Genomic DNA, 13,862 nt, shown 5'->3' with positions numbered 1-13,862 from the left:
TCACCAAAACTGCCTTGCAAATTCAGGATGAGCTTTCTACCAACTAAACCTGGTAAATAGTGTCTAGCTATAAACTCTTCTGATTCTAGTTGTTCCTTTTTTTTTTTTTTTCCCTTCTTCAGCGTGGAAAACAGCGAACCGTATTATTTCAGAGCACTGACACCAGCTGATAAAATAATCCTGACATTTGCTTGCTGCAGATTAAAGAAAGTCCCAGCAATTACTGAAAAACCTGCAAGTTTTGGTTCTGTCAATGACTATCTTTATTCCCTATTGCTATAATACACTAATGTTTAACATCAGCTATCAAATTTCCCATCCTCAGTAACTTGCAAAAAAGTGTTAATCCAAAGGTTGCACCATGAATAACCAATGGAGGAAATTTACTGTATCTGCTGCCATGAAGGGGCATGGCCTCTTGTAGCAGGAAGAATTTCTTGGACCTTGTTTGAGTTCCCAGCATCTGCTGAGGCTGTGGACACAGGGCCCAAAATTTGATGCGGTGAGGACACCAGGCTCTTTGGCACAGGAGATACCAAACAAAACAGTATGTAGTTTTCAGAGTAACAATTTTTGGCCAATAAGAAGTACAGCTTGGCTTGAACTGGGACAATACCAGTAGAAAGCCAACCAAGAATTAGTTTGTTCATTGGCTGGAAAGCTAAAAGTAAGTAGTCTATCTAGCACGTGAATTTCCTGAGTTTACTTTCACCTGACACTAATAAAAACTAACATGAAGTTAATGTCCCTCAAGCTAAACAGATGGAACTGAAAACAGTTAGTGAAATTTTCCTCTACAGGGGAGCTAGTCTAGTCAAACTCAAGAGCAGAAGCAAGAGAGCATAGTTTCTAATAATGACACAACTCGTAATTGCACACATCATCATTTCAACTCAGCTGCAAGAAAGCAAGTCCACATGAAATGCTATTTGCATAAATTATGCTTCGCCAGGCCAAGTCCTGCACCCACTGCACTACGCGATAGAGCTTAATGCCAACCTCGGCAAGCCAGAGGCGTGGTTCTTAATTGCACAGGAGTAAGACCAAACCCACAGTCAAAAACTGGGCATGATGACAAGAAGAGCTGCCCAGTTTAAGAGTTGCCGAGCTTAAGTCCGCCTGGTCTACAGATAATTCTCCTCCCTCATTCACTGACTGCCCACTCCTGAACACAAGACAAAAAAAACCAAACAACTTAGACAGGAAGCTCCAGCAAGATTTTATTCAATGGTATACAACAGGGAGAAATTAAGATTAAAGAAGAATCGTATACATTACTGATTTTTCAAGTTGCTAAAACAAACCCATAGTGACAAGAACAACTGAGGCTGACGACATAACAAGAAGCGTGGTGACCATCTCTCTAGTGTCCATACCTGCAAATATATAATATGTTAATGCTTTATTAAAAATTATGTTTCATACTGGTCCTGCTTTGGGCAGATTTATTCTTATTCTACCACAATGCAATTAACACGTAAACCAGATGAAGGTGAAAAGCTATGTTATGAAAACCTTAGGAAGTTCTCCACATTTCACTTCCCCCGAAAGTCTATCCAGATACTAGTTAGAAGAGAAATTGAGCAATCCATGATATCATACTCAGGAGACCCTCAGTACCACAACCCACTTCAAATATACCCTGCATGAAAGCAAGGCCAAAGCCCGTCACAGCCCCAGACATATTACTGAGCATCCATAAGAAGATATTAATTCATGTCTCCACTTCAGCCCACGCAGCATTAGCCACCAGCCAGGCAACACAGGCTCAGTTTTCATTAAATGTTCATTAAACCATCGTAAAACTATGGTACTCAAGTTGTCACGTCAATGACAATTTACACAACTGATTATGAACCACATCCCAAAGACAATCCTGAACAGTTATAATATCTGCTTTGCTTTGTTTAAATCTGGACTCTGGTTAGAACTAATTTATTTTTAAAAAAATGTTTCTTTTTAAAAAAATAGGGAGGGGAAGGGAAATTTACAGTTAAGATGAATGTTGCAGAATGAAGCAAGTGACAGGCAAACTTCCTAACTACTGTCAACGGACAATTACCCCTCAAAATACAATTACCCCTCAAAACCCCATCCATGTATCTCCTACTATTATTTTAACAACAGACCTTTGAAGAACACAAAACAAAATAAAGAATGCAGAAATTATGGATAAATGGGCCAAGGCTGTGGCAATGGCTACATGGACATTTGCTTTCCAGATGCTAGGAATTAATCTCTGAGGCTATTAGGGTTACAAAACAAATCGCCAAGATACAGAAGGACCCAATAAGACGTCTGGCACCTCAGTAGAGATGCTCTGGAAAACAAGCAGCTAAATTCAGGTCATTTTCTAAACCCATATTGCTCATGCAGCAGTATAGCATTCACCTGAGGCTCCACTTTCAGCGAATTCCATTTCTCTTCTGCTCTCCATTCTTTAGAGAGACTGTCAATAGAAATCACTACTTTTTAACAACTCCCACTTACCCCGCAGCTATTTGGACTTCCTTCAGAGCTCATTTAGCACCAGGTGACTAAGGAAAGGTCCCTATGCAGCAAGGTGAAGAAAACACCTTTCCCAAGAGCAACTATACCCTCAGACCCACAAAGGAGAGAGATTACCCACATATCTGACATTGATCATTGCTATTGACAGAAGGACAATTGGATTTTTCATTTTGAATTTTATATACAGGATACCTACTTTTGGAACTCCCATTCCCTGTTGTCCAGTGGACATACTTGGCGAGTTTTGAGCCAGCGAGAGATGCAGTGGAAGTGGAAAGCATGCTGGAAGAGAAAGATCAGATCAACATCATTTCAGAACACGTGAATGTATCTCAATGTGAAAACTACCATAGAAAGCATCATGGTGAGAAGTGAGTAGCAAGTGTTTGCAGACAAAGATGGGGAGGACCCATCAGCCAGCTCACTAGTAAACACCAGGGAATTGATGGATGTTTTCAGAGAGGAAAGGAACACTAGTGAAATGGCAGCAGGGAGCCTGTTCCACAGTGCATCCCAAGGCAAGCGACTGACTTCTGATGAAGGAGAGAACATAGAGTTTAGCAGCTGCTAAAATTGGCAGAGCAGATGCTGATAAGAAGCATAATCAGAAAGACAAGAAAGAGGATTTCACAGTGAGTAGCAGGGATGGTATGTATGTATACATGCTGAAGCTTTCTGCCAGTCTTCTGGAAAAACCAAAGCCTAAATAAAAAGGAACTTGCAGAATTAGAAAGAAAAAAATTTCAATTGCATGTTTAATAAGGACACCCTTTTCCATATTCCATATAGCTACTTAAAAACAAGGTTTCACTTGCGGTAACTCTTACACACAAAATTGTAATTTTGACACTAGAATATCCTAACGTGGTTTTAAAGAATTGCTCTTGCCCTTACAAGCAGAATTGTAACATTTACAATCCTGTTCCAGCATTATCATGCTGTAGCTTGATTCCACACCATAGTGAAGATGGGATGAGGAATAGGTAGTTATTCTATTATGGAAAATTATATCTTCCAGCTCAGGTCTGGGCTGGCTAAGAGATATACAAGTTTGAGTTCACATGCTAGTGGGTCCATGTACGGAGTGCATAAGGCAACAAACTGAAGAGATGGAGATTACACACTAGAACCGATTTGATCTTCCTCCAAAAGTGGAAGCAAATCACCTCATTATCCCATACTGACTCCTTGAATCAGCCTGCACAAAGACAAATCAAGCATGCTGACATACAAGTAATCCTATTACCAGGGAAAAAAAAAAGGCATAGCTCCTAGGCAGAACCTTGATCAGGAAAAGCAGACTCAGAACGAAAGAGTTATTATTCTTCTTTCTTAGAAAAAAAGGGGTAAAGGCCTATCTTCCTCCCTTTTCTTCTGTGTCCTCTGTATTACACCTCTCCAACTTTCACTCTTTTTTTTTTTTCCCCTTCTCTCTCCTTTCTACCCTCTACTAAACATATGGTACTTAAAGTTCTTTTTTCTGGTGGATTATCTGAAACACTTTATAAAACACGTTTTTTCCCGAGCCATGAAGGGGATAGCATCACCACATATGAGTTCCACAATAAAACCGTTTTCCTTACATTGCAGACACCCCATGCAACTGTGCACTCTTCAGAGGTAGCTGATGCTTGATTTGCTTGACATTCTATGCCTGTGAAAACAAACATTAAACACATATATGCAGGAGTAGAAGATGTACATGCAACACCAACTCATAGATTTCTTCATAATAGCAAGGGGTGGGAGAAGAGCTCTTTGTTTTGTTGCATTTATTACATCAGGAAACATGAGACCTGTTGGTTTGATGTGTACTGTTTTCCCAAAAGTATCAGATCAAAATGTACTTCATCCTGCTTTCCTCCTTCCTCTACATTTTTAGTATTCCAAATTTCCAGAGGGCAAGAGCACACGGCTCATCTACCAGTAACACGTGTCTGCTTTGTAAATTTTAGGGATAAATATTTTTAATTTGTTCTCTTGTGTTGTAATAGATGCCTATTGATGATCAGTTGCAGTAACAGATCCATAAAAGAAAGTTTACTTAAATTTCTTACCCAGGTTTCTCTAAATATAAATTCACTGTCTTGTCAGACATTTTGTACTATTTACAAATTAATTTGCTCATGTAATGCTACAGTTTGATGGTCTCTCTTTTATAGTCTTGTGACAGGTAAGCACAGGCCAAAAATACATAATAGAAAATACATTTTTAAAGGTATTTTTTTAACTTTTTACACCTTAGAGCTGAGTACGTAGGATGACCCCAAAAAAGATAAGTGCTATTTGTGGGTTTGGGTTATTTTTTAATTTTTGTGTCAGATGGCATGGATGAAGGAGATGAGAGAGAGAAAAGAAGGAAGAACAGCACTGAGATAATAAATCCAGCAACCTGATGCTCTGTTCTAGACCCTGAAAAATTCACTTCTGCTCCCACTCAAGAAGAAGCTCCAGGAGAAAAAAAAAAGATATTTCCAACACCTCCACAGCCAGCAACACAAACCTACGAGACCAACATTTTATCTTCTACAAAAGGATGCTTTCTTTAAAAGTCAAGCCCAAATGATTTGAAAAGACATTCTGAAAGACGATTGGCTTACAACTTGACACATGGGCTTGTTGCTTCCTTGTTTTGCAGACCTTTTTTTCCTGGCAAAGAAAATGTCTGAACGAGCTCCAATTCTCTGTTCAGTTTTACTGTGCCCAAATATGCTTGGAGGAAAAGGAATTTGATTCACCAATTAAAGATTCAAAAACTTTCAAACCCCACAGGCTTGGCCGAAAAATGTAATCTTTATTTGCTCTGTCCTATTCATCCCTTTCTCCATTTTTCACTCTTAAATAGAAATAGAATGTGGAGATAAGCAAAATAAGAGAAAGGCCCATTTTTTCTGAGATGTGAGAAAGATCAGTGTACCTCAGTCATGAGGAACTAGTCAAAATAAGACTGAGATCTAAAGAAACTCACTAGCAACAACTGTTATGCAAGATTTGAATGAACCTGTATTTATTATATGGTTTACATCAAGATATGATATATGTAGCAGGAAGTCCAAAGCTCAATCCTTGGCCTGCCTATAGAAAAGAACAAAATCCAGTGCACCTGAAATGTCTGATGTCTTAATTCCATCAGCACTCAATACATACAGCAATAAAACTAAATCTGATTAAGAAAATGGAAGATGCTCAAGAACCCTGAAGAGCTTCAATTACTTTGGACATTTGTTTACAATTTTACACCCAAGATTACTGCAACAATTTTACTGTTACTGCAGTATAGACTCATGGTCTTGCTGAGTATCATGGGGTATATTATATTAAGTTTTAAATATTTGGTCTGGACAGTAACAGAAGATGGTGAGAATATGAGTAGTAGGAAAAGGAGAGGAAATTAATTTGAAGGAAGAAAAGTCAACTGGTAAGCAAACTTTAACTCAGGAAGTATCAGCTGAAAGCAAGGAAAATATTCCAGCACACAATATAGTTATTTTGTTTCTTCTCCTCTTTCCCTGCTGGAAACAGGATATTGGGCATATTAGACTGAAGTCCATCTAGCCCATTTTTGTGTCATTTTGTCTTCTTTTTTTTTTTTTTTTTTTTTCCTGTTCCTCTCTAAGTGGCCCTAACCTGTGAGCTGAATGCTTTGGAACACATTTATTTTTTTTTCCAGGTGTTAGAGGACTCTGTATTTTGACTGGGAATGAGAGGGATGAAAGGTGGTTTAGGTAGGGAGGAAAAGCAGCACTGAAATTCACTTTAGTGTTACTCAAGCATTTGCTGGCAAGCAAATACAGTTTAAGACACGACAGCCCAAAAAGCTTAAAAGGACAGATGAACTTTTGCAGAAATAGCTGAGAAGGAGTTCCCTGTTGGTGATGTAAAGCCCTTCCAACAAGACACCCAGATTTAACTCCCTCATCAAACAGGCTGGAGACTGCTGCTGGCGCTACTACCTTTGGCTGCCTAAAAAAATGACCTCCCAAAAGCTGAAGCACTTTTTGGTCTCCTATTTGCCTCATTTCAGAAAAGGACAATATATCAACAAAGAAATAAAACAAATGAACAATCTCTGTCAGCGAATGAAAGCTGATGATTCTGACTCTCGAAAGAAAGAGAAGCTATTCACCGTCTGCTGACCCAAAAGAAGCGGTAAGGGTCAGACAGTAACAGGTACCGGAGGAATACTGAATGACTCTTCCTTTTGCTTTGCTTTTGAGAGAGTATCTGGAGGTGAGGGTAAAGAGATACAGTTAAAAACTGAAATACCTGTAAATAATTGTGAAAGATGCAATGGAAGCATTTCAACTCAGGGAATTACAGAAAGGCGTATTATATAATAGTAACTTCTGACTCCTGGCACCTGTTAAGAATCATCCCTCTTCCTATACAACTTCTATTGCAGAAATCTTCTGTATATTTATGTAACAAGAAAAGTAGCCTAAGATTTAAGTAGCCATAATGCCAGGTAACAGAAGTAAAGTGCATGTCTTTTGTTTGCAGCTACAGTAAGAGCCCACTGCACTAGTAAATTTGATGATAAGACATCTTCTGCTTTAGCAAGGATAACCACTGTATGGGTTCCCCTTTTTCTTCACATGTTCTCTTCTAAAGTTATCATGAAGGGATCAACTTATTGGGGAAAAAAAGAACTCAATACACACAGATTGGCTAACAAAACGCATCATGTACTCAGAAAGCAGAGACAGAGAAAACAACCAGGCTAATAAACATGAAGTACATTTGTTACTCCTAAAATGTACAATAAACTCTCCAATTTATTTTCAAGCTTCAGAGGGATTTCAGAGTTTTCCCCTTGCAATCCTCTCCAGTTTCTTAGGAATTATCTGCAAATTTTACCAAATGTACTCTATGTTCCCCCTCATCATATCATCATATGATACCTTCTACTTATAACCCCCTTGTATGACACTCTATTTCCTGTTAGTATCACATCCTCAAAGTATTTGTACACAGCTATCATCTTCCACTCCTACTTATGACTTAGCAAACTATATATACTTCTGTTCTTTTAGTTTTCCCAGAAATCCAAACTCATTCAACCTGTTAAGCATCCTGAGATTCTTCTCTGGATTCTATCCAATGTATCTACCTTGTGAAGCTGGAATATCAGATGTGGTACTTTGTATCTTACTATCAAAGAAAGGGAATGGTATTTTGATGCCACATTTTATACAGTTCAAAACTATACGGGTTACCTTACTACAATATTACATTCCACGTTTTAGACCAGAAGGTAATCCACTATACTAAGCATAGTGTTTATTTAACACTCCCTAACTTACCATGTTGCAATGACAGCGCCAGAGAGCAAGCCTTTGAAGAAATCAAGAACACTGCTCAAGTAAAATCGAAATAAGACCTGGCTCTTTCCAGAGAAGAATCAAAACAAAACACTGAAAACCTACGCATTCCTTCTGTACACTAAATACAAACCATAGTGAGGGCGGAGGGAATCCTTTCACCATATTATAACCGAGTCATAATGTACACGCATGAGAAGAACTGCCTGACACCTTAACATTGTTATCGCCTAGCTTTTGGATGTCTGACTTTATAATGTTAACAATCTTCCATTAGTATGGCTGGCATTACTTATCACTCTTTTTAATGTTTTCCCTTTCAAGGTTTCTCTTCATCACAAGGAGATGGCGGCATTTGTATCCTGCATTATATCAAATTGAATCTTGTGTTGTTCTTCCTTGCACATTCTATTAATTTTTCCTTAATTTCCCATCACTTCACATCTCATGTTTGAAAATCTAATTAAAGTGTTGTTTAACAACATTAATGATCTGTAACAAGGAAGTAAGTAAATCCAGAGCCAACACTGATCTCGGAACACCAATTTAGATACCCCCTCTACTCTGTATACTGTCAATTTTGGTCTGTCATTTGCAGTTCAGGCTTTTCATAACATTGCTCATACCCAAACTAATAACGTGTTATGCTTCAGCAACTTAAAAAAAAAAAAAAAAAAAGTAGTTACCTATGCTCTCTTCCTTCACTGTTTTTCCCAATCTACCTATATGCTCACAACCCCACCCCCATTTTAATAGGTTTGGTTTTTGCTTTTTTTAAATAACTGAGGCATGAAATTCTCTACTGGAAAATAACACCTGTCCACTCTCCTTCCAGCTCCTCCGCATCTCTCCTTCATCCTCTTATGTCCTCTGTGCTATTTATAAAAAATAGCAAATATTTGAGAATCTATTTGGTCTCTCATGGGAGATCTATTTGGTCTCTCATTTAACCTATACATTTGTAAATTCTATAAATGCAACTTAGGTTCTAACAAATCTTTAAAATTCCATTTGCCTGACAGAGATGTGCTTTCCTCTCTAATATATTATAAATCTGAGAGACTAAGTGGTAGTCCAGTGTCCACATCAAATACTTTTCAAGATGGTACAGGTTAGAGGTACTTAAAAAGGAAATCTTTACGTCACAGGACCTCAGCATATTTCATAACCTCTGTCCTCACTTGCTTCTCTTCAGTGTCACCATTCCCTTTCTAATAACCAAGAATAAACGGAGGCATCGATAGGAAGCACCTGGCTCAAAATACAAACATATCTGTCCCAAAGCAAAGAAGTGAACTTGCTTAACTAACTTTCAGCCCTGTGTGTTACAGTGTGTTTTCTCTTTATTAAAAAAAAAAAAAGAAAATCTTCTTGAAAGCAGTTTTTTAATTATTATTTAAATGTGACACAAAATCAGGTGCATGTCTCACTAGTTGTTACTATAAACTTGAGGTCTCATTTGTCTGAAACATTTTAATTTGATATAGGCTTACTTGCAGTAAGTTACCAGTAGTTCCAAGGCCTACTACATAAAACCAAAGTGCAACAAAACTATCACAATGGGATCATGACAGGCCCTTCCCAGGTACTGCAGCTGTAGCTGCTCTTGTTTTGGGGGGTTCCACAATCCTCACATTTTAGTAATATAGGCAAATTTCTATCTGGGGTATGTTAAAAGGTCTTCTGTCCATCATGACTGAAACAAGATGGACAGTTATGGTGTCAGTATCTTGTCAGTTTTGAGGGGGAAAAAAAATGGTTTTGTACTCATTACCAATCTTTTAAGGGACTGAAACCAGTGACTTAATGCACGCACACCTATTTCACAATAGAAATTTGTACACTTAATTCCATTATCACTTTATTTTCCTACATAGCAACCATATTTGTTAATTGAACCATCAAGATTATACAGCAAAAAATCAAACCAATACTAGCAATACTTTGATTTTTATTTCGGCATTTGATTTTTCTCTTTTGTAAACAAACAATTAATTCTCTAGGTGGCTATAAAATTCCCCATACTATAACATTAACTAACTTACGCAAGGTAGTTTTTGTAGAACGAGTCGTCAAATGAAGTCACTGGTCCAAGCCTTTCCCGGTCAGACACAGAAAGCGTTACAAGATCTCATCCTATTGAGTGTCATTGAAAAGCTGATACCTATAGCAACATCCCAAACCCTAAACTCTAATACTTCTGTTTGTGAGCAATACTTGTTGATCCTGAATAATTTCAGTTCCTCCTGCCTCTTTATTATTACTCCTTTTTCTCTTTTTTGCATCCCAAATACACTCAGCAACATCATCTGTAGATGTGGTACCAAGTGATTCTGCTCTTTACAAGAAAAGGGCGAGGGAAAAGCAGTATGGTGACAGAAGTCACAATAATAGATTATAGGACTTCAGCGTTACATAAAATAGAGCTTAGTATTTGCGCTGTGAAGACTTCCTAACTGAAAACTGCATTTGCTGAATTATACCCTCAACAGGGGAAATTTCAGCCGTGCGTCATGTACAAGTCAAAATCATCAACTGTATTCCCCACCATTTACTTACATAGATCCATAATATGGTTTCTGCAAATGGCACAGTTATCAACCACAATGTCCCATGCCCACAGAGCTACTGCGTTCCACTAGAGAGGAAAAAAAAAAAAAAAAAGGAAAACACAGTTTAGACTCAATTTACAGCACACAAATCTTCATCATTCCTCAAGACCCCATGTATTTTTTAAAAGGAAAAGCTTGGATATTTTAAAAAAAAATTAAATCTTAGAAGTCCTGAGTAATTCTTTATCTTGAGTTCATAAGTGTTAATAGAAAGCCATGGCACGTTCTTCTCACATACCTCTCAGACCCAGTGTCTCATTCCAGCTTCAGAAACAAGAAGATAACTGCCATAGTCCCCTTTTTTGTCAAACAAATGCAAGCATCTGCATTTCTATTCAAGATCCAGAGGCAGCTCATGCCACATCCTCAATTCTGATGGAAAGGCCTGTGCCTTGGAGAAAGGCCACTCCAGATGCCATTTTGTTAAGAGGAATTTCCATTATTCCCAGCAGTTCTTCTAGTAATCACCCCCCAGAGCAGTTGGGGCCAAGAACTAAAATCACGTGTAATGCTACCCTTTGCTGATTCCTGAACAATCTTCTGCAAAACGTTACTAAGCAATGACCTATCAGCAAGGCTGAATATAAAAATTTGAAAGTACTACCAAATTAACCTTTTGAAGACTTTGTTTATAAAAGAAAAAAAAAATAAAGAGGAATACCTCTGTCCCATGCTACTTCAGGGGAAGGGCTGGCTACAAATTTCCATGACAATTTTAGAAAACTGATTCAGAATGAAGAATTTAAGACAAGCTATGCAGAAAAGCATAGCACCTTTTTATTCTTTCCCACAAAAACCATAATTGGGTCTTTTGTAAATTCATGAAATAGATGGGCTTGCCTTCAATATTCAAAGCAATCCAACAGCATATTGGTAGCCAGGATACTCTTAATTTACTACTTAAATGGTCTAGATATTTTTGTTTCCTTCCATTTTTTTCAGTATATGATTGCATTGACTGTACTAGAGTAAATCTTCTCTACTTTGTTCCATTTACATCTCAATGTTTTCATTGCTTCCCCTCAGTTTGGGATTCTGAAGGAGGAATGCAGATTGCCAAGTATCGATAAGCAGTATCAATTTTGATAAGCACTTCAATTTTTCATTAGTACCGATACAAAAAGTCTTCACAATACTACTAGATCTTTTAGGAAATGGGTCAGTAATGATCTAATTTTTTCTCCCCATCTTCCAAACTCAAGTCTAGCCAGCCTTCTGGCCAAGGTACTCATCTCTCAAGGACTTCATCCATACTTCAAGGCTGCTAGGATTAAAAATTCCCAGCACCCTTATCTCTCCCATACTCTCAGGTACTTAATCTTTTGTCCCATCATAAGCTACTCCTACAACTCACAGACCTGGACTGAGCCACACATGCAACAAATGTTCCTTGGCACCTTGCTGTGGAGGAGGAATGCCACTGACACATAAAAGGTGCCGCTTCCTGCTCATGTGCTATTATACCTGCTCCAATTTCCAAAGAACAAGCAATCACGTCATCCAAACATCTCCTTCTGCATAGATCTGCAACCCTGTACAGAACTAGGGTTTTCCATCATCACTGATGACAGCTGTGAGCACAGATCAGTGAAAATGTTTGCTGATACCCAGTCCAGGGGTAATTTTTCCTCAAATTCTACCTTAGTACAAGCCCACACAGCTTCCCTACTTCCTCTGCACCCTCCTGTAACAGGTGCGGCCTACTGCCAGGATCCAGCTGACAGACAAACTGGTGGAACTGGGCAGAAGAGTGGCATTATGGCTGTTTTGGGGAAGCAGACAAAGCCAGGGTAAAAGAGAGCATTTGCTGAATACACACATTGTTATGGCTTGATTTAAAAAAGAAAAAGGGGAAAAAAAGCCACACAAATTTGTGCAAAGCACCTTATGTAGCGCATAGGGCAGCTCAAGCAACTGGGCCAGAGCAGCCAGGACTGAGAAGGCAGCACTCCACGCCTGCTCCCCGGCCTGAGCTGCCCAGAGGCTCGGCGAAACGCGGTCCGGCCGCGGAGGACACGGAGCAGCCGAGACCAGCCATGCGAGCAGGGCCCGAGGAGAACGGGAGACGAAGCCCCCCGACAGCAGCAGCCCCCTCAGGCCTCCCTCCTCCCGCCCGCGCGGCCTACGCCAGCCGCGCCCGCTGATTGGCCAGCCTCCGCTCCACGTGCGGCCAACCGCCTCGGCCATTGGCCCGGACGCACGCCAAGACGCCCCCACAGGCACCGCCCCACCCCTCCCGCTGCGCCGGTGCGGAACCGGGCGCCCGGCTTCGTGAGGGGAGCGGGAAGTCGCCCTCTCCCCCATCCCGCTGACCGCCACCGGGCTGTCCCCGGCCTCCTCTCCTCCCCCTGGGGCCGGCTGGAGGAGCGCGCCGGCGAGCCTCACTTTCTTCACTTCGAAGCGCTTCTTGCCGGCGCCGCTGTTGGTGCCGCTTGGGGTGTCCACATCCATCGCGGCCGCCATTTTGGATGCGTGAATCTCCCGTCCAGCTCCGCGCGCATGCGCGGCGGGAGGGGCGGGGCGAGCGGGGGGCGGTACCCCGAGAAGAGCCCCGCCCTGTCGCCAACAGGTGCGGGGAGGGCAGAGCGCGCGCGGTCACGTGAGGCGGGGGCTGTTCAAGGCGCCGGTCAGGGCGGGGCCGTGCGCCGTTACCTCATGAAGCGCTCCTGCCGCGCGCGGGGTTGCACAACCCGAGGGGCGGGCGCGGGCGAGCGAGGAGGCGGTGGGGGAGGGGCCTTTAAAGGGGCACGCGCCCTGAAGGGCGGGGTCCTGCTACCCGTCAGGGGAAGCAGAAGAGGCGGCGGCGGGCGACGACCCCGACACCGAGATGGGCCCCGGGCCTCCCTCAGCCCGGGCGCGCTCGCCTCCCCGCGGCCGGGGAGCGGGTGCCGCGGGCCGGACCGCGCTGCCGGGACGGGCTGTGGCCTCACCCCACCCCGGAAGGGCTCGGCGGCCGCCCGGCCTCGCCTCGCCTCGCCTCGCCTCACCTCACCTCAGGCAGTCCCTGGCGCGACCCCGGTCTCCGCGATTTCACTAAAATCACTTGGGATTTGACTGCCCTGCTATGAAGAGTTTCAGTCCTTAATAAACTTTTTTTTGCGAGTTTTCTTGCATTCTAATTGATCTCCAGCTAGGGCAGAATGAGGTAGGGTGGTTGGTGTCCCTGCTGTATTAGCCCTTTGGTTCACTAGCAGCCCAGTTGGTTTTTTTGGTTTTTTTTTTTTTAAATGGAACACCAAATTGTTAGGACAGAGGGGCCACGAAGATGATCAGAGGGCTGGAGCACCTCTCCTAAGGCTGAGAGAGTTGGGGTTGTTCAGCTTGGAGAAGAGAAGGCCGCGGGGAGGCCTTATAGCAGCCTTTAGTACTTGAAGGAGGCCTACAGGAGAGATGGGGAGGGACTCTTTAACAGGGAGTG

General features: G+C 41.5%; 1 protein-coding gene across 1 annotated transcript; it reads right to left on the bottom strand.

Moving 5' to 3' along the window:
- Positions 1 to 1,197: 1,197 nt before the first annotated feature.
- On the bottom strand, positions 1,198 to 12,925 carry RBX1 (ring-box 1). Its single transcript, XM_074168730.1, has 5 exons — positions 12,830 to 12,925; positions 10,392 to 10,470; positions 4,095 to 4,165; positions 2,708 to 2,793; positions 1,198 to 1,376 (listed from the first exon to the last, which is right to left on the bottom strand). The coding sequence occupies exons 1-5, from the start codon at positions 12,905 to 12,907 to the stop codon at positions 1,364 to 1,366; spliced, it is 327 nt and encodes a 108-aa protein (XP_074024831.1). The 5' UTR covers positions 12,908 to 12,925; the 3' UTR covers positions 1,198 to 1,363.
- Between the last annotated feature and the right edge of the window lie 937 nt (positions 12,926 to 13,862).

The sequence above is a fragment of the Numenius arquata genome, chromosome 2 (assembly GCF_964106895.1).
Source record: "Numenius arquata chromosome 2, bNumArq3.hap1.1, whole genome shotgun sequence".
Classification (NCBI taxonomy): Eukaryota; Metazoa; Chordata; class Aves; order Charadriiformes; family Scolopacidae; genus Numenius; species Numenius arquata.
Note: the sequence above shows the minus strand (reverse complement) of the source record. Positions and strands in the feature narration are given on the sequence as shown.

Coding starts and splice junctions, on each gene's coding strand:
- RBX1 (XM_074168730.1), bottom strand. CDS start 12,907: ATGGCGGCCGCGATGGATGTGGACACCCCAAGCGGCACCAACAGCGGC. Junction 10,471..12,829: donor AGCGCTTCGAAGTGAAGAAA/GTGAGGCTCGCC, acceptor TTTCCTCTCTAG/TGGAACGCAGTAGCTCTGTG. Junction 4,166..10,391: donor AAACCATATTATGGATCTAT/GTAAGTAAATGG, acceptor TTGTTTTCACAG/GCATAGAATGTCAAGCAAAT.